The 19,957-nt window shown below is 41.9% G+C and overlaps 1 protein-coding gene across 3 annotated transcripts in view; it reads left to right on the plus strand.

Annotated features, from left to right (window-relative positions):
• Positions 1-19,957, plus strand: part of SGCZ (sarcoglycan zeta) — a 1,689,841-nt gene that overhangs the window by 1,578,678 nt on the left and 91,206 nt on the right. For all 3 annotated transcript variants that reach the window (XM_073645424.1, XM_073645425.1, XM_073645423.1), the window contains one exon: positions 2,710-2,782. In XM_073645424.1, the coding sequence (XP_073501525.1) occupies positions 2,710-2,782 (73 nt within the window). The remainder of the gene's footprint in view (positions 1-2,709; positions 2,783-19,957) is intronic.

Here is a 19,957-nt window from a genome sequence, read left to right on the forward strand (position 1 = left end):
CCAAAACAACAAAAGATAGTTGACCTGAAGGAAAAATGCAACTTACAAATTGAACCAATACTGTTTTTTGTGAAGCCAAAGAAATGCAGATCAGTAAAATTAAGTGGAAAAAAGGAATAAAACTGGTTAGGTAGGGCATTTCTAAGAGGTTCATTCCTAAAATACTTTGATTGATTTGTAATATATAAACTTGTTATTGGAGCGTTGTTTTATATTGTTATGGTGAATAAAAGGACACATTTAATGGTCTCATCCATTGAATAAGAGACTAATCTCTGTTAATATTTTCTACAGGAGCAGGGTTGTATTCTAATCTTCTGCTCTACTGCACACAACTCAAGTCTGTCAAGTGACTTATTGCCACACATTTATGCACTTAACAAGTTCCAAGCAGTCCAGTACGGACTCTGCTTTTCCTTTACAGTGCATTTTTCCAAGATTACTTACAATAAATAAAGCAAAAAGACATGAAGTTTGCTTCTGTCTTCAAAACAATAAAACACCCTATTCTACAAGATTTTTGTCAACATTCTACAAGTCATTCTCCAAGGAAAAGGAGAACAGAAAAAGAAGGAATAGGAGATTCTTGAACAAAGTAACCATTTGTTTTACAATTGTATCCAACAATGATTCAAGACTTCAATAGATCTACCTTCCTTCTTACACACATTTTGCAATGTTAAGTATATAGTTAATGCTGCTGAAAAAAAGACACATGTCCAATAGGTTCAGCCAAGATATGGGAAACAATCAACAGAATAGGGTTTATATACATCTATAATGCATGATCCAGTCTGCCCTAAAGAGCAAGTTTTTCCCTTCAGATCCCATGTGTTGATAAACTGAATAAAATTGAGAACAAGAATTCTGTACATTTATATAAGTATGTTCTTTAATTCTTAAAAAGCCATTTTTGACACCTTCGATGGTTCCTGCAGTGACCAACTCTAGAGGTAGACTATTACACAGATTAATAGTTCCCTTGATATAAAAGGCCTGTATTCTCTGGATATTGAACCATTTTTTTCTGCAGTTGAGAGAACGCCCTCTTGTTTTTTGAAGGGGTTTTGAATGAAACAGCTTTTGAACATATTTCATGTACTTGTACAATTTAATGATGACTCAAAATAGTTTCCAAAGAACAATTTTTTTTCATTGTTTAGAAGTGAGTGATATTAGCGTAGGCAGATCAAGTCAACAAGATTCTCATAAATTTGAATTTGTTTGAGATGAATAAATCAATTCAAATTGAGCTCATTACAATTTTCACCAAAAAATGGGATTTAAATCAGCAGCGGGAGGAATGAGGGGTCTGGTGAAACCCTTTATAACATGTCATCTAAGGAATATCCATGTCAGACCCCAGGAGAATCAATGTGAATTTCAGATCTGTCCATATTTCTCACGGCGTTCTCCTACACCAGAAGTTCTCATGGATCCAATTTGTAAAACACATCTGTATTTTATCCTTTTTATTGTATACTGTTTTTGCCTGTATGTCCTTTTATTATATCATCTTTTGTAACTTTTTTAAGCACTATACTGACTTTGCATATTAAATCAAAATTTAATAGGCTTGTCCCTCGTAGCTCTAGCGTACCCGTGATCTTGAAGAGAGAAAATAAATTACTTGTGCTACCTTATTGTTAGAGTGGGGAACTATTCAGAAGCTTGGGAAAGCTGGGTGTGCATGTGTTCCAGTGTGTTACCCAGTGCAGGTGTTTCACTAGCCTGGTAAAACAGCAAATGGTGGCAGCGAAAAGTGTAGTGTGGATGTGGGAACTAGCTGTGGGGTGTGTTTAGCTCACTGCTAGAGTATTGCAATAAGTGAGTAGGCGAGTGAGTGTGTGAAGCAAAGCCCCCCTTTACAGTAGCATCCAAGGCACGTGTGTCGCGAATGGTGTTCGTGACACCATCTTTTACCCTACCATTGGGTTGAATCTCTCTATTCTATCCAGGGATTATTTTATTGCATTATTATATTCCCATGGGAACTACAAGATTGAGAGTGGGCACTAGCTGGAAAAATAGAGCTTGGGAGTCAAGGATCTGTTTGCAATTAGATTTTTTTTTTAATTGTTCATTGAATTTAGAAAAATAAGGTTTAATTTGAACTAGTGGGGTAGTGTTTGCTAAACCAGATGCAAAATTAGCATTTAGATTTTTCTTTTACTTATTTCTTATCATTCATTTATTAAATGGATAGTTACTCCTGTAATATTAAGATGCAATTGTGGATAATAGATTTCTCAGCCATACTGTGCTTGATACAATGACTCATATGAATTTTAATGGGTTCGTTGTGTTTTATATTATTTTGTAATAAGGCTATTTTTGGATTATTTCATTAGTGGTTTTTGCAATGAGTTATATTTATTTAGCTTTGATGGATATTTTAGATCTTATCATATAATAGTGACTTAATTTATCAAGATATTCTGTTTTTTTGTTAATATACTGCTAGAATAATCTGTGATCTATAAATCCTCATTATTTATCTATTTTTAGATTTATTTTAGAAACAACTTTGCTACAGAAAAACATAAAAATGTCCTGTTTTCTTGCAATACTGTATGTTTGCCTCCCTGAAGAGAAGGAAGAAAACAATTATTTTAAAGACAACTTTGTGGGAATATTTCAACCTGAAAGAAAACTATTACTTTAAAAAACTGTTAAAATGGCCACTGACATGTGCAGCTTTTATTGCAGGAACAGAGGGAGCTGTATTTGGCCATTCAGTGGAAACACCACATATACGAGCAGGACCCTCACAAGACCTCAGGTGGGTACATTTTATAACATACCATATATCTGTTTATACAAGATAAATGTTTTAGATAGTAAATATTTTCTATCATTTTCATTTATTATAAATTTTCTTTGCTCTTCATGTCATAAGTATATTACAGTATAGGCTATAAGCATTGGGAATAATAAACTAATGTTGAAAAAGGACTTTAAAGGTGACTGTATTTGCCACTGCACTATTCATTTGAGTTATGCTCGGTTCAACCTCTGGGCTATCTATTCTACACAACACTGTAAATCACAGATTAAGTAAATGGAATTTCTCAAGGTTTAATAACAACTCGCATCCCTGGTGATTATATAGTAATAATACTATGGATATGATGGATTTTTTATAACTACAGTATATTTCATTTCTTTTTACTTAGTGGTCTTGTTTTTTTTTCAGATTTGCATCAACAAATGAAACATTACTTTATTTTTCAATAGAGCAATTTAAAAAAAAAATAATTCAGATGAATTTTACTCTATGTAAGCATCTGTTACAGCCTATCCAAACACCATTCCATATCATGGTATTTGTTTTCTTTAATATTTTAAATATTTTAAATTCCTTCTTGATATGTGACTTACAAGAGCTGAGGCCCCACCATAAACATCACAGCCAAAACCAGGATAAGACGTACATGAATCTACACCAAATTCACCGCAAGAAATATACCATAAAAAATAACCTTTATTGATAACCTTTGAAATATTATTACCTAAACAATTATAGGCATATATACAGTACAGACCAAAAGTTTGGACGCACCTTCTCATTTAAAGATTTTTCTGTATTTTCATGACTATGAAAATTGTACATTCACACTGAAAGCATCAAAACTATGAATTAACACATGTGGAATTATATACTTAACAAAAAAGTGTGAAACAACTGAAAATATGTCTTATATTCTAGGTTCTTTAAAGTAGCCACCTTTTGCTTTGATGACTGCTTTGCACACTCTTTGCATTCTCTTGATGAGCTTCAAAAGGTAGTCACCGGAAATAGTTTTCACTTCACAGGTGTGCCCTGTCAGGTTTAATAAGTGGGATTTCTTGCCTTATAAATGGGGTTGGGACCATCAGTTGTGTTGTGCAGAAGTCAGGTGGATACACAGCTGATAGTCCTACTGAATAGACTGTTAGAATTTGTATTATGGCAAAAAAAAAGCAGCTAATAGTGTTGAGCGAACATGCTCGACACTGGTTGGTGCTCGCCCGAGCATCACGCTACTCAAGATGTTCGGCGAGCACCGAGCATTTCCGGGTTACTCGGGCGGGAGCTGGGGTCTCCGCCCTGCATGTTTGGCGCTCTTTACAGAGCCAATGAACATGCAGGGATTGCCAGCCAGTCACTGTAATGCTGCAGCCATGTTGTTTGTGGGCATTACAGTGAATGGCTGGCCGCACAGCGTCACCTCGAGTATTTAAAACGGGGCGCCGCCATCTTGGACACAGTCGCTCCGGATTAGACAGTGTAGGGACAGCGCTGCTGATTTAGGGAGAGATATAAACTGCGAAAGAGTTAGTGTAGGGTCTGTAAAGGCTGCCAGAACAAGCAAACAGTCCTTTTCAGGACTAATATCCATCCCAGATACCAGGCAGGCAGGCTGTATAGGAGGCACAGTGGTTATACTAGCAAACGCTGCATTACAGTCCTGTGTGCTCCTGTTGCTGAAATTGCTGGACTTAGCACCAGGTGTCGGGGATCAGGAAAAATCCTTTTTTTTTCATCTAAATCCTCCTTTTTTTTTCCTCCTTCACACTGTACAAATACCCGTCTTATTAACCTTTTGGTGTCCCCACCCCCCCCCCCAAAAAAAAAGCGTGTCTCTGATTTTTCAGACACAAATATAACTGTTGAAAATAGTCTGGTGTAGGCTAGAGAAACAGAAGTGTTGTTTTGCACTTCCACGGTTCAAACCTCTGTATTATCCATTTTGGGCCATTTGTATCTAAAAAAAAAACAGTTTGAGTGTGTCGCTCACTGTTCAGCCGCAAATATCTCTATTTAAAAAAGTGTAGTATACCCGAGTAAACAATAACTGTGGTTTTGCCATCCCACGGAAAAAAATCTCTATTATTCAGGTTTTGGTAGTTTTTTCCGTAAAAAAAAACAGTAGTGTCTCCTGACTGTTGTGACACAAAAATATATCTGTTGAAAATAGTCTTGTGTAGGCCCGACATCCCAGTGTGGTTACGCAGTTCCACGGGTCAAATCGCTGTACTTTCCAGTTTTGGGCCTTTGGTATCTAAAAAAAAAGCAGTTTGAGTGTGTCGCTCACTGTTCAGCTGCAAATATCTCTATTTAAAAAAGTGTGGTATACCCCAGTAAACAATAACTGTGGTTTGGCCATCCCACGGTAAAAAATCTCTATTACTCAGCTTTTGGTAGTTTTTTCCGTAAAAAAAAACAGTAGTGTCTCCTGACTGTTGTGACACAAAAATATATCTGTTGAAAATAGTCTTGTGTAGGCCCGACATCCCAGTGTGGTTTCGCAGTTCCACGGGTCAAATTGCTGTACTATCCAGTTTTGGGCCTTTGGTATCTAAAAAAAAAGCAGTTTGAGTGTGTCGCTCACTGTTCAGCCGCAAATATCTCTATTTAAAAAAGTGTGATATACCCCAGAAAACAATAACTGTGGTTTTGCCATCCCACGGTAAAGAATCTCTATTATTCAGGTTTTGGTAGTTTTTTCCGTAAAGAAAAGCAGTAGTGTCTCCTGACTGTTGTGACACAAAAATATATCTGTTGAAAATAGTCTTGTGTAGGCCCGACATCCCAGTGTGGTTTCGCAGTTCCATGGGTCAAATCGTTGTACTATCCAGTTTTCGGCCTTTGGTATCTAAAAAAAAAGCAGTTTGAGTGTGTCGCTCACTGTTCAGCCGCAAATATCTCTATTTAAAAAAGTGTGGTATACCCCAGTAAACAATAACTGTGGTTTTGCCATCCCACGGTAAAAAATCTCTATTATTCAGGTTTTGGTAGTTTTTTCCGTAAAGAAAAACAGTAGTGTCTCCTGACTGTTGTGACACAAAAATATATCTGTTGAAAATAGTCTTGTGTAGGCCCGACATCCCAGTGTGGTTTCGCAGTTCCACGGGACAAATCGCTGTACTATCCAGTTTTGGGCCTTTGGTATCTAAAAAAAAAGCAGTTTGAGTGTGTCGCTCACTGTTCAGCCGCAAATATCTCTATTTAAAAAAGTGTGATATACCCCAGTAAACAATAACTGTGGTTTTGCCATCCCACGGTAAAAAATCTCTATTATTCAGGTTTTGGTAGTTTTTTCCGTAAAGAAAAACAGTAGTGTCTCCTGACTGTTGTGACACAAAAATATATCTGTTGAAAATAGTCTTGTGTAGGCCCGACATCCCAGTGTGGTTTCGCAGTTCCATGGGTCAAATCGTTGTACTATCCAGTTTTGGGCCTTTGGTATCTAAAAAAAAAGCAGTTTGAGTGTGTCGCTCACTGTTCAGCCGCAAATATCTCTATTTAAAAAAGTGTGGTATACCCCAGTAAACAATAACTGTGGTTTTGCCATCCCACGGTAAAAAATCTCTATTATTCAGGTTTTGGTAGTTTTTTCCGTAAAGAAAAACAGTAGTGTCTCCTGACTGTTGTGACACAAAAATATATCTGTTGAAAATAGTCTTGTGTAGGCACGACATCCCAGTGTGGTTTCGCAGTTCCACGGGACAAATCGCTGTACTATCCAGTTTTGGGCCTTTGGTATCTAAAAAAAAAGCAGTTTGAGTGTGTCGCTCACTGTTCAGCCGCAAATATCTCTATTTAAAAAAGTGTGATATACCCCAGTAAACAATAACTGTGGTTTTGCCATCCCACGGTAAAAAATCTCTATTATTCAGGTTTTGGTAGTTTTTTCCGTAAAGAAAAACAGTAGTGTCTCCTGACTGTTGTGACACAAAAATATATCTGTTGAAAATAGTCTTGTGTAGGCCCGACATCCCAGTGTGGTTTCGCAGTTCCATGGGTCAAATCGCTGTAATATCCAGTTTTGGGCCTTTGGTATCTAAAAAAAAAAAAGGAGTTTGAGTATGTCGCTCACTGTTCAGCTGCAAATATCTCTATTTAAAAAAGTGTGGTATACCCCAGTAAACAATAACTGTGGTTTTGCCATCCCACGGTAAAAAATCTGTATTATTCAGGTTTTGGTAGTTTTTTCCGTAAAGAAAAGCAGTAGTGTCTCCTGACTGTTGTGACACAAAAATATATCTGTTGAAAATAGTCTTGTGTAGGCTCGACATCCCAGTGTGGTTTCGCAGATCCACGGGTCAAATCGCTGTACTATTAAGTTTTGGGCCTTTGGTATCTAAAAAAAAAGCAGTTTGAGTGTGTCGCTCACTGTTCAGCCGCAAATATCTCTATTTAAAAAAGTGTGGTATACCCCAGTAAACAATAACTGTGGTTTTGCCATCCCACGGTAAAAAATCTCTATTATTCATCTTTTGGTAGTTTTTTCCGTAAAGAAAAACAGTAGTGTCTCCTGACTGTTGTGACACAAAAATATATCTGTTGAAAATAGTCTTGTGTAGGCCCAACATCCCAGTGTGGTTTCGCAGTTCCACGGGTCAAATCACTGTACTATCCAGTTTTGGGCCTTTGGTATCTAAAAAAAAAGCAGTTTGAGTGTGTCGCTCACTGTTCAGCCGCAAATATCTCTATTTAAAAAAGTGTGATATACCCCAGTAAACAATAACTGTGGTTTTGCCATCCCACGGTAAAGAATCTCTATTATTCAGGTTTTGGTAGTTTTTTCCGTAAAGAAAAACAGTAGTGTATCCTGACTGTTGTGACACAAAAATATATCTGTTGAAAATAGTCTTGTGTAGGCCCGACATCCCAGTGTGGTTTCGCAGTTCCATGGGTCAAATCGTTGTACTATCCAGTTTTGGGCCTTTGGTATCTAAAAAAGAAGCAGTTTGAGTGTGTCGCTCACTGTTCAGCCGCAAATATCTCTATTTAAAAAAGTGTGGTATACCCCAGTAAACAATAACTGTGGTTTTGCCATCCCACGGTAAAAAATCTCTATTATTCAGCTTTTGGTAGTTTTTTCCGTAAAGAAAAACAGTAGTGTCTCCTGACTGTTGTGACACAAAAATATATCTGTTGAAAATAGTCTTGTGTAGGCCCAACATCCCAGTGTGGTTTCGCAGTTCCACGGGACAAATCGCTGTACTATCCAGTTTTGGGCTTTTGGTATCTAAAAAATAAGCAGTTTGAGTGTGTCGCTCACTGTTCAGCCGCAAATATCTCTATTTAAAAAAGTGTGATATACCCCAGTAAACAATAACTGTGGTTTTGCCATCCCACGGTAAAAAATCTCGATTATTCAGGTTTTGGTAGTTTTTTCCGTAAAGAAAAACAGTAGTGTCTCCTGACTGTTGTGACACAAAAATATATCTGTTGAAAATGGTTTTGTGTAGGCCCGACATCCCAGTGTGGTTTCGCAGTTCCATGGGTCAAATTGCTGTACTATCCAGTTTTGGGCCTTTGGTATCTAAAAAAAAAAAGGAGTTTGAGTATGTCGCTCACTGTTCAGCTGCAAATATCTCTATTTAAAAAAGTGTGGTATACCCCAGTAAACAATAACTGTGGTTTTGCCATCCCACGGTAAAAAATCTGTATTATTCAGGTTTTGGTAGTTTTTTCCGTAAAGAAAAGCAGTAGTGTCTCCTGACTGTTGTGACACAAAAATATATCTGTTGAAAATAGTCTTGTGTAGGCTCGACATCCCAGTGTGGTTTCGCAGATCCACGGGTCAAATCGCTGTACTATCCAGTTTTGGGCCTTTGGTATCTAAAAAAAAAGCAGTTTGAGTGTGTCGCTCACTGTTCAGCCGCAAATATCTCTATTTAAAAAAGTGTGATATACCCCAGTAAACAATAACTGTGGTTTTGCCATCCCACGGTAAAGAATCTCTATTATTCAGGTTTTGGTAGTTTTTTCCGTAAAGAAAAACAGTAGTGTCTCCTGACTGTTGTGACACAAAAATATATCTGTTGAAAATAGTCTTGTGTAGGCCCGACATCCAAGTGTGGTTTCGCAGTTCCATGGGTCAAATCGTTGTACTATCCAGTTTTGGGCCTTTGGTATCTAAAAAAAAAGCAGTTTGAGTGTGTCGCTCACTGTTCAGCCGCAAATATCTCTATTTAAAAAAGTGTGGTATACCCCAGTAAACAATAACTGTGGTTTTGCCATCCCACGGTAAAAAATCTCTATTATTCAGGTTTTGGTAGTTTTTTCCGTAAAGAAAAACAGTAGTGTCTCCTGACTTTTGTGACACAAAAATATATCTGTTGAAAATAGTCTTGTGTAGGCCCGACATCCAAGTGTGGTTTCGCAGTTCCATGGGTCAAATCGTTGTACTATCCAGTTTTGGGCCTTTGGTATCTAAAAAAAAAGCAGTTTGAGTGTGTCGCTCACTGTTCAGCCGCAAATATCTCTATTTAAAAAAGTGTGGTATACCCCAGTAAACAATAACTGTGGTTTTGCCATCCCACGGTAAAAAATCTCTATTATTCAGGTTTTGGTAGTTTTTTCCGTAAAGAAAAACAGTAGTGTCTCCTGACTGTTGTGACACAAAAATATATCTGTTGAAAATAGTCTTGTGTAGGCCCGACATCCCAGTGTGGTTTCGCAGTTCCACGGGACAAATCGCTGTACTATCCAGTTTTGGGCCTTTGGTATCTAAAAAAAAAGCAGTTTGAGTGTGTCGCTCACTGTTCAGCTGCAAATATCTCTATTTAAAAAAGTGTGATATACCCCAGTAAACAATAACTGTGGTTTTGCCATCCCACGGTAAAAAATCTCTATTATTCAGGTTTTGGTAGTTTTTTCCGTAAAGAAAAACAGTAGTGTCTCCTGACTGTTGTGACACAAAAATATATCTGTTGAAAATAGTCTTGTGTAGGCCCGACATCCCAGTGTGGTTTCGCAGTTCCATGGGTCAAATCGTTGTACTATCCAGTTTTGGGCCTTTGGTATCTAAAAAAAAAGCAGTTTGAGTGTGTCGCTCACTGTTCAGCCGCAAATATCTCTATTTAAAAAAGTGTGGTATACCCCAGTAAACAATAACTGTGGTTTTGCCATCCCACGGTAAAAAATCTCTATTATTCAGGTTTTGGTAGTTTTTTCCGTAAAGAAAAACAGTAGTGTCTCCTGACTGTTGTGACACAAAAATATATCTGTTGAAAATAGTCTTGTGTAGGCACGACATCCCAGTGTGGTTTCGCAGTTCCACGGGACAAATCGCTGTACTATCCAGTTTTGGGCCTTTGGTATCTAAAAAAAAAGCAGTTTGAGTGTGTCGCTCACTGTTCAGCCGCAAATATCTCTATTTAAAAAAGTGTGATATACCCCAGTAAACAATAACTGTGGTTTTGCCATCCCACGGTAAAAAATCTCTATTATTCAGGTTTTGGTAGTTTTTTCCGTAAAGAAAAACAGTAGTGTCTCCTGACTGTTGTGACACAAAAATATATCTGTTGAAAATAGTCTTGTGTAGGCCCGACATCCCAGTGTGGTTTCGCAGTTCCATGGGTCAAATCGCTGTAATATCCAGTTTTGGGCCTTTGGTATCTAAAAAAAAAAAAGGAGTTTGAGTATGTCGCTCACTGTTCAGCTGCAAATATCTCTATTTAAAAAAGTGTGGTATACCCCAGTAAACAATAACTGTGGTTTTGCCATCCCACGGTAAAAAATCTGTATTATTCAGGTTTTGGTAGTTTTTTCCGTAAAGAAAAGCAGTAGTGTCTCCTGACTGTTGTGACACAAAAATATATCTGTTGAAAATAGTCTTGTGTAGGCTCGACATCCCAGTGTGGTTTCGCAGATCCACGGGTCAAATCGCTGTACTATTAAGTTTTGGGCCTTTGGTATCTAAAAAAAAAGCAGTTTGAGTGTGTCGCTCACTGTTCAGCCGCAAATATCTCTATTTAAAAAAGTGTGGTATACCCCAGTAAACAATAACTGTGGTTTTGCCATCCCACGGTAAAAAATCTCTATTATTCATCTTTTGGTAGTTTTTTCCGTAAAGAAAAACAGTAGTGTCTCCTGACTGTTGTGACACAAAAATATATCTGTTGAAAATAGTCTTGTGTAGGCCCAACATCCCAGTGTGGTTTCGCAGTTCCACGGGTCAAATCACTGTACTATCCAGTTTTGGGCCTTTGGTATCTAAAAAAAAAGCAGTTTGAGTGTGTCGCTCACTGTTCAGCCGCAAATATCTCTATTTAAAAAAGTGTGATATACCCCAGTAAACAATAACTGTGGTTTTGCCATCCCACGGTAAAGAATCTCTATTATTCAGGTTTTGGTAGTTTTTTCCGTAAAGAAAAACAGTAGTGTATCCTGACTGTTGTGACACAAAAATATATCTGTTGAAAATAGTCTTGTGTAGGCCCGACATCCCAGTGTGGTTTCGCAGTTCCATGGGTCAAATCGTTGTACTATCCAGTTTTGGGCCTTTGGTATCTAAAAAAGAAGCAGTTTGAGTGTGTCGCTCACTGTTCAGCCGCAAATATCTCTATTTAAAAAAGTGTGGTATACCCCAGTAAACAATAACTGTGGTTTTGCCATCCCACGGTAAAAAATCTCTATTATTCAGCTTTTGGTAGTTTTTTCCGTAAAGAAAAACAGTAGTGTCTCCTGACTGTTGTGACACAAAAATATATCTGTTGAAAATAGTCTTGTGTAGGCCCAACATCCCAGTGTGGTTTCGCAGTTCCACGGGACAAATCGCTGTACTATCCAGTTTTGGGCTTTTGGTATCTAAAAAATAAGCAGTTTGAGTGTGTCGCTCACTGTTCAGCCGCAAATATCTCTATTTAAAAAAGTGTGATATACCCCAGTAAACAATAACTGTGGTTTTGCCATCCCACGGTAAAAAATCTCGATTATTCAGGTTTTGGTAGTTTTTTCCGTAAAGAAAAACAGTAGTGTCTCCTGACTGTTGTGACACAAAAATATATCTGTTGAAAATGGTCTTGTGTAGGCCCGACATCCCAGTGTGGTTTCGCAGTTCCATGGGTCAAATTGCTGTACTATCCAGTTTTGGGCCTTTGGTATCTAAAAAAAAAAAGGAGTTTGAGTATGTCGCTCACTGTTCAGCTGCAAATATCTCTATTTAAAAAAGTGTGGTATACCCCAGTAAACAATAACTGTGGTTTTGCCATCCCACGGTAAAAAATCTGTATTATTCAGGTTTTGGTAGTTTTTTCCGTAAAGAAAAGCAGTAGTGTCTCCTGACTGTTGTGACACAAAAATATATCTGTTGAAAATAGTCTTGTGTAGGCTCGACATCCCAGTGTGGTTTCGCAGATCCACGGGTCAAATCGCTGTACTATCCAGTTTTGGGCCTTTGGTATCTAAAAAAAAAGCAGTTTGAGTGTGTCGCTCACTGTTCAGCCGCAAATATCTCTATTTAAAAAAGTGTGATATACCCCAGTAAACAATAACTGTGGTTTTGCCATCCCACGGTAAAGAATCTCTATTATTCAGGTTTTGGTAGTTTTTTCCGTAAAGAAAAACAGTAGTGTCTCCTGACTGTTGTGACACAAAAATATATCTGTTGAAAATAGTCTTGTGTAGGCCCGACATCCAAGTGTGGTTTCGCAGTTCCATGGGTCAAATCGTTGTACTATCCAGTTTTGGGCCTTTGGTATCTAAAAAAAAAGCAGTTTGAGTGTGTCGCTCACTGTTCAGCCGCAAATATCTCTATTTAAAAAAGTGTGGTATACCCCAGTAAACAATAACTGTGGTTTTGCCATCCCACGGTAAAAAATCTCTATTATTCAGGTTTTGGTAGTTTTTTCCGTAAAGAAAAACAGTAGTGTCTCCTGACTTTTGTGACACAAAAATATATCTGTTGAAAATAGTCTTGTGTAGGCCCGACATCCAAGTGTGGTTTCGCAGTTCCATGGGTCAAATCGTTGTACTATCCAGTTTTGGGCCTTTGGTATCTAAAAAAAAAGCAGTTTGAGTGTGTCGCTCACTGTTCAGCCGCAAATATCTCTATTTAAAAAAGTGTGGTATACCCCAGTAAACAATAACTGTGGTTTTGCCATCCCACGGTAAAAAATCTCTATTATTCAGGTTTTGGTAGTTTTTTCCGTAAAGAAAAACAGTAGTGTCTCCTGACTGTTGTGACACAAAAATATATCTGTTGAAAATAGTCTTGTGTAGGCCCGACATCCCAGTGTGGTTTCGCAGTTCCACGGGACAAATCGCTGTACTATCCAGTTTTGGGCCTTTGGTATCTAAAAAAAAAGCAGTTTGAGTGTGTCGCTCACTGTTCAGCTGCAAATATCTCTATTTAAAAAAGTGTGATATACCCCAGTAAACAATAAGTGTGGTTTTGCCATCCCACGGTAAAAAATCTCTATTATTCAGGTTTTGGTAGTTTTTTCCGTAAAGAAAAACAGTAGTGTCTCCTGACTGTTGTGACACAAAAATATATCTGTTGAAAATAGTCTTGTGTAGGCCCGACATCCCAGTGTGGTTTCGCAGTTCCATGGGTCAAATCGCTGTACTATCCAGTTTTGGGCCTTTGGTATCTAAAAAAAAAAGGAGTTTGAGTATGTCGCTCACTGTTCAGCTGCAAATATCTCTATTTAAAAAAGTGTGGTATACCCCAGTAAACAATAACTGTGGTTTTGCCATCCCACGGTAAAAAATCTGTATTATTCAGGTTTTGGTAGTTTTTTCCGTAAAGAAAAGCAGTAGTGTCTCCTGACTGTTGTGACACAAAAATATATCTGTTGAAAATAGTCTTGTGTAGGCTCGACATCCCAGTGTGGTTTCGCAGATCCACGGGTCAAATCGCTGTACTATCCAGTTTTGGGCCTTTGGTATCTAAAAAAAAAGCAGTTTGAGTGTGTCGCTCACTGTTCAGCCGCAAATATCTCTATTTAAAAAGTGTGGTATACCCCAGTAAACAATAACTGTGGTTTTGCCATCCCACGGTAAAAAATCTCTATTATTCAGCTTTTGGTAGTTTTTTCCGTAAAGAAAAACAGTAGTGTCTCCTGACTGTTGTGACACAAAAATATATCTGTTGAAAATAGTCTTGTGTAGGCCCGACATCCCAGTGTGGTTTCGCAGTTCCACGGGTCAAATCACTGTACTATCCAGTTTTGGGCCTTTGGTATCTAAAAAAAAAGCAGATTGAGTGTGTCGCTCACTGTTCAGCCGCAAATATCTCTATTTAAAAAAGTGTGATATACCCCAGTAAACAATAACTGTGGTTTTGCGATCCCACGGTAAAGAATCTCTATTATTCAGGTTTTGGTAGTTTTTTCCGTAAAGAAAAACAGTAGTGTCTCCTGACTGTTGTGACACAAAAATATATCTATTGAAAATAGCCTTGAGTAGGCCCGACATCCCAGTGTGGTTTCGCAGTTCCACGGGTCAAATCGCTGTACTATCCAGTTTTGGGCCTTTGGTTTCTAAAAAAAAAGCAGTTTGAGTGTGTCGCTCACTGTTCAGCCGGAAATATCTCTATTTAAAAAAGTGTGGTTTACCCCAGTAAACAATAACTTTGGTTTTCCTCTTCCACGGTTATAATCTACTCTTTATTACCCTTTTTCCATTGATAGTGCAAGTGTAAGCTATTTTACTTCATCTACAATGGGCAAGATGCGTGGCAAGGGACGTGGAAGTGGACGTTCTGGTGATGGTTCGTGCAGAGGACGGGGCCGTGGCCAAGGTGAAAATGTGCCACAACCGACAGCCACATCTTCTCGCTCCCACTTCTTGACCGAATTACTAGGGAAGCACAGAACAACACCAGTATTGAGAACTGATCAGTGTGAACAGGTTATTAATTGGATAGCAGATAATACTTCCAGTTACCTGGGCACCACCACCTCCGGTCTGTCTTCCACACGGTCAACTCTTAGTAGCCGTGAGTCTCGACCGCATACTCCTCCTCACCCTGATGCTCCTTCCTCCCACCATGCCGAGTGTCCGTCAGACAGCAAGTGATCCCACACTTGGACACTCTGAAGAGCTGTTCACTGGTCCATTTCCATATTTGGGCCCGTCGCCTGATACGCTTGAAGTGGTGGAAGAGGAGATCCCATGTTGCGATGCCCAAATATTTGAACAGCCACGGCCACAGGAAGTCGACGTTGGCAATCTGTCACAAGAGGTGGACGATGACGAGACACAATTGCCAGGAAGTGAGGAGGAGGATCGTGGTGCTCAAGTGGAAGAGGAGGAGGTGGTGGATGATCTAGTAACTGACCCAACGTGGAAGGAGGACATGCAGAGTGAGGCCAGCAGCACACAGGGGGAGGGAGGCAAAGTATCCCAACAGGCAGGAAGAAGCAGTGTGGTGGCCGCAGACAGAAGGCAGGCAACCGTTCCCCGTAACACCAACACGAGGGACGTTGACAGTACAAGCGGTAGGTCTTCCAGAGTCTGGAATTTTTTTAAAGACTCTGCTGAAAACCCCAAAAAGGCCATATGCTCCAACTGCCATGCCAGCATCAGCAGGGGTGACAAAACTACCAGCCTGACCACCACCAGCATGATCAGGCACATGGCAGCAAAGCACCCGACTTTGTGGGGCGAAACCCAGGGTCCAGGACTAGTGTCAGCGGGTGTCACCACTGCTTCTTCCACTGTTGTGCGTGCAATAGAACCCCCTGTTGTGTGTGCAAGGCAATCCCCTGTCCATACTGCATGTAAAGATGCCCCCTCCTCTCAGTCTTCACTTGTTATGGCAGTTTCTCAAGAAACAGCATCAACGTCCACGTCCACGTCCCACCGCAGCGTTCAATTGTCCATATCCCAGACCTTTGAATGAAAGCGGAAATTCGCAGCTAACGCCCCACAGGCCACAGTCCTAATTTCGCACATTTCACGACTGCTTGCATTGGAAATGCTAACTTTTAGGCTGGTGGAGACGGATTCCTTCCGCAATCTTATGGCGGTGGCCGTCCCTCGGTACTCGGTCCCCAGCCGACACTATTTTGCCCGGTGTGCCATCCCCGCACTACACAAGCACGTGTCCCAAAGCATCTGCCGTGCCCTCAACAACGCAGTTACTGGGAGAGTCCACCTGACAACGGACACGTGGACAAGTGCTTGTGGCCAGGGACGGTACATCTCTCTGACGGCACACTGGGTAAACATAGTGGAAGCCGGGACCCAGTCAGACCTTGGAACGGAACACATCCTCCCCACACCGAGGATTGCGGGCCCTATGTCAGTCAGAGTTGCCCCCACAGTGTACAGCTCCTGCGCATCCTCCTCCTCCTCCTCATGTTCAGCCTCCATCTCAGATATCACCACATCAGTTACAAGCTGGAAGCATTGCAGTATTGCCTCCGCCAAGCGGCAACAGGCTGTGCTGAAACTCATAAGCTTAGGTGATAAACCTCACACTGCTTGTGAGTTGTGGACAGCTGTGAAAGAGCAGGCAGATCTGTGGCTGAGACCACTGAACCTACATCCCGGCATTGTCGTGTGTGACAATGGCCGTAACCTGGTGGCGGCTCTGAGGCGAGGTGAGATCACACTCGTACCATGCCTGGCTCATGTGCTTAACCTCGTGGTTCAGCGGTTTCTTAAATCGTACCCCGAGTTGCCAGATCTGCTCGTGAAAGTACGCCGCCTGTCAGCTCATTTTCGCAAGTCGGCTACAGCTTCCGCCGCCCTTGCTGTGTTGCAGCAGCGTTTGCAGCTTCCAGCACACCGACTGGTGTGTGATGTCCCCACATGTTGGAACTCTACCCTCCACATGTTGCAAAGGATTTGTGAGCAGAAGAGAGCAGTTGTGGAGTACCAGCTGCAACAAGGCCGTCGATATTCAGGTCAGACTCCACACATAAGACCTCAGGAGTGGACCTGGATGTCTGACATATGTACCATCCTGACAAACTTTGAGGAGGCCACCAAGATGGTGAGTGGCGATGATGCCATCATTAGTGTCAGCATCCCACTTGTCTGTCTTTTGCAACGCTCTCTGCAGAGAATTAAAGAGGAGGCATTGCAGCCAGAGTATGATGAGATGGATCAAGAAGCCGTAGCGGGCGATTACACACAGCCCAGCCTCATCTCATCCCAACGTGCATTGGGGGACAATGAGGGAGAGGAGGAGGAGGAGGAGGAAGAACAGAGCTGCTATCATGCGTTGTAGACGGTAGTACCTGTACAAGTGTCATACCGTCGGTTCAGCGTGTGTGGCCTGAGGACAGGGGGGAGGAGGAAGAGGAGGAGGAGGAGGAGGAGGAGAGCATGGTCAGTCGTCATCTTGTTGAGGACACAGAAATCTTGCCCGTTACTAGTCTGGCACGCATGGCTGACTTTATGTTACGCTGCCTTAACCGTGACCCTCGCGTTGTCAAACTGTTGGGTGACAGTCATTACTGGTTGGTGACACTTGTAGACCCCCGCTACAAGGAGAACTTTCACTCTCTTATTCCTGAGGTGGAGAGGTCTACAAAAATGGGGCAATACCAGAAGGCCCTTGCTGCAGAACTCTTAAAAAAATTCCCATCTGAACACGCTAGTGGCAGAGGTCACAGTTCGTTGCCCAACCAAGGCGTACAGGCGAGAGAGATGCAACTCCAATCCAGCAGAGGCAGGGGAACACTGTCAACGTTCTGGGACAGTTTTCTGACACCCGCCCAGCTTACAGGCCCTGAGACGCGGGGTACTCTCACAAGGAGTGGAAAGTTTCAAAAGATGGTGAGGGAGTTCCTTGCCGATCGTACCAGCATCCTCCGTTATTCCTCTGTGCCTTTTAATTATTGGGTATCCAAGCTGGACACTTGGAATGAACTCGCTCTGTACGCCTTTGAGTTCCTGTCCTGCCCTGCCGCTAGCGTGTTATCGGAGCGTGTTTTTAGTGCCGCTGGGGGAATTATAACTGATAAGCGCACTCGCCTGTCAACTGACAATGCTGACAAGCTGACCCTTATCAAAATGAACAAGGGCTGGATTGGGCCAGACTTCTCATCACAACCAAATGACAGCAGAGTAACATAAAGTCAAATCCACTGTGTTATTTCGGGAGGTGTATTCACATGCACCGCTTCACACCCACACATGGGTATACGCTTCCTCGTTTCAGCTGTTTAATCTTCTTCTCCTTATCCTCAGCCTCCTCCACCACTATACCACCAGGGTGCCAGCATTGCATGTTCCTCCATCCTTATTTTTGGCAGCTTTTGCTTGCAAGGCATAAGCAAATACTATGGGACACCCACTCCCCAATAATGGGACTTATGTTTGTAATATGGTGTACTGCATGGCTCTTGTAAGGGGCATTGCAAGTTGCTCCGTCCTAATTTTTGGCAGCTTTTGCTGGGAAAGCATAAGCAAATACTATGGGACACCCACTCCCCAATAATGGGACTTATGTTTGTAATATGCTGTACTGCATGGCTCTTGTAAGGGGCATTGCAAGTTGCTCCGTCCTAATTTTTGGCAGCTTTTGCTGGGAAAGCATAAGCAAATACTATGGGACACCCACTCCCCAATAATGGGACTTATGTTTGTAATATGCTGTACTGCATGGCCCTTGGAAGGGGCAATGCAAGTTGCTCCTTCCTAATTTTTGGCAGCTTTTGCTGGGAAAGCATAAGCAAATACCATGGGACACCCACTCCCCAATAATGGGACTTATGTTTGTAATATGCTGTACTGCATGTGACGTGCCCCCTGAGCCGTGTGTACACGTGTGTGGGATACCCGGTGCCGGGTCTCTGGGGTCTGTAGTCTCCGTGGCGGTGACCCGGTCCCGTGGCTCAGGCTGGTCAAACCAGGGGCTGTCTTTCTTAGGTTTTGAGGTTAATTGTCCGACTGCGCCACCCGTGGATTGCGGTCAGGCAGTACCACCGCTGCGAGGCAGACCGCTGAGGCTGGTGTGTGCGCAGCATAGAATGGGATAACTCCCCTCGGGAGGAGTATAGCCTCAGGGCAGTGAGTGTGGATGATGGGGGTGATGGTGCACGAGCGCAGCAGGAATGACTCAGAGTCTTTGCAGTGCAGTTCAGGGTCTTTACTGATGATTATAAGGTAGACCCTCCCGGGAGTACTGGCTAGCATAAGAGGCCTGGTCAGTCTGTGAGCAAGCAGGAGTTCCCCTGGCCAGGTGGAATTGTAGGCCTCCCCGTCTGTCTGCACTCTTCCTGGCTACCTTGCTGTAAGCGGGTAGAAGTAGCCCACGTCCCTGAGTGTACCGTGTAGTGCTCACCCATATGGCTGGTGACTTGGGGCCTTCTGTTAGCCTCCACTCCACGACGGCGGTGCTGGTCCCTTGCTTGTGACTGAGCCTCCGGGCTTCGATGGCCAGAGGACCTGAAATCCCCTGCCGGCTGGTTTCTGCTGCTGGATATATAAGTCCTCACAGCTTCGGACTCCTGTGTCCGGTTCCTATTGTCTTCTGCCAGGGCGAGCTCTGCTCAGCTTCCAGCCCCTGGTCTTTAGCTCCTAGCTCCTACAGAGCTCCTTGCTGTTACTTTCCCTTGCTCTCACTCTGACTCTGACTGTTCTCTGATTCACTCAACCCCACCCCAGATCCAGTTTATAAGGGCAGAATTCTCCCCTCCCAGGATTGAGGCAGGAGAATGTTGCATGTTTAAGGGATTCTGACAAGGAAACCTCCCACTTGCTCTCCGACGTAATATCTCTATTACTGTGGTGACCAGACCCCTGGGGTGCCACACATGGCTCTTGTAAGGGGCATTGCAGTTCCTCATAATTTTTGGAAAGCCTTCCATTCACTGCTTAGGCCAACAGTGCACAGGAGACCCAGTTGCTATAAATGGAAAAAAAGGTTTAGTTAATGCCCTCTGACCTCCATGTCATTTCCAAGGGGCATTGGAGTGGCTCGAAATTTTTGGTAGGCATTGCACTCACTGTATGCCCTATAACTGTGCAGCCGAACCGCTCCTTTTGTTACAGAAACATATCCTACAAGACATATCTGGTTGACTGGCCTGATATTGATGTGAATGGTCCCTGTTCCTCCTGCTCTTACTCCTTTGCCACTACCTCATCCATCATTTATCACCTGAAGCTTTGTTTTAACGGGAGTCCTAGAACTTGGATAGTAGCAGGAAAACATCCAGCAATCCTCGGAGGAGGTAGGATATGCGCCAAAACGCTGACCACCTCAGGCCTAGCCGC

This window comes from Phyllobates terribilis, unplaced genomic scaffold (genome assembly GCF_046119375.1).
Source record: "Phyllobates terribilis strain yellow unplaced genomic scaffold, ASM4611937v1 Scaffold_1__5_contigs__length_1240528914, whole genome shotgun sequence".
Lineage (NCBI taxonomy): Eukaryota > Metazoa > Chordata > Amphibia > Anura > Dendrobatidae > Phyllobates > Phyllobates terribilis.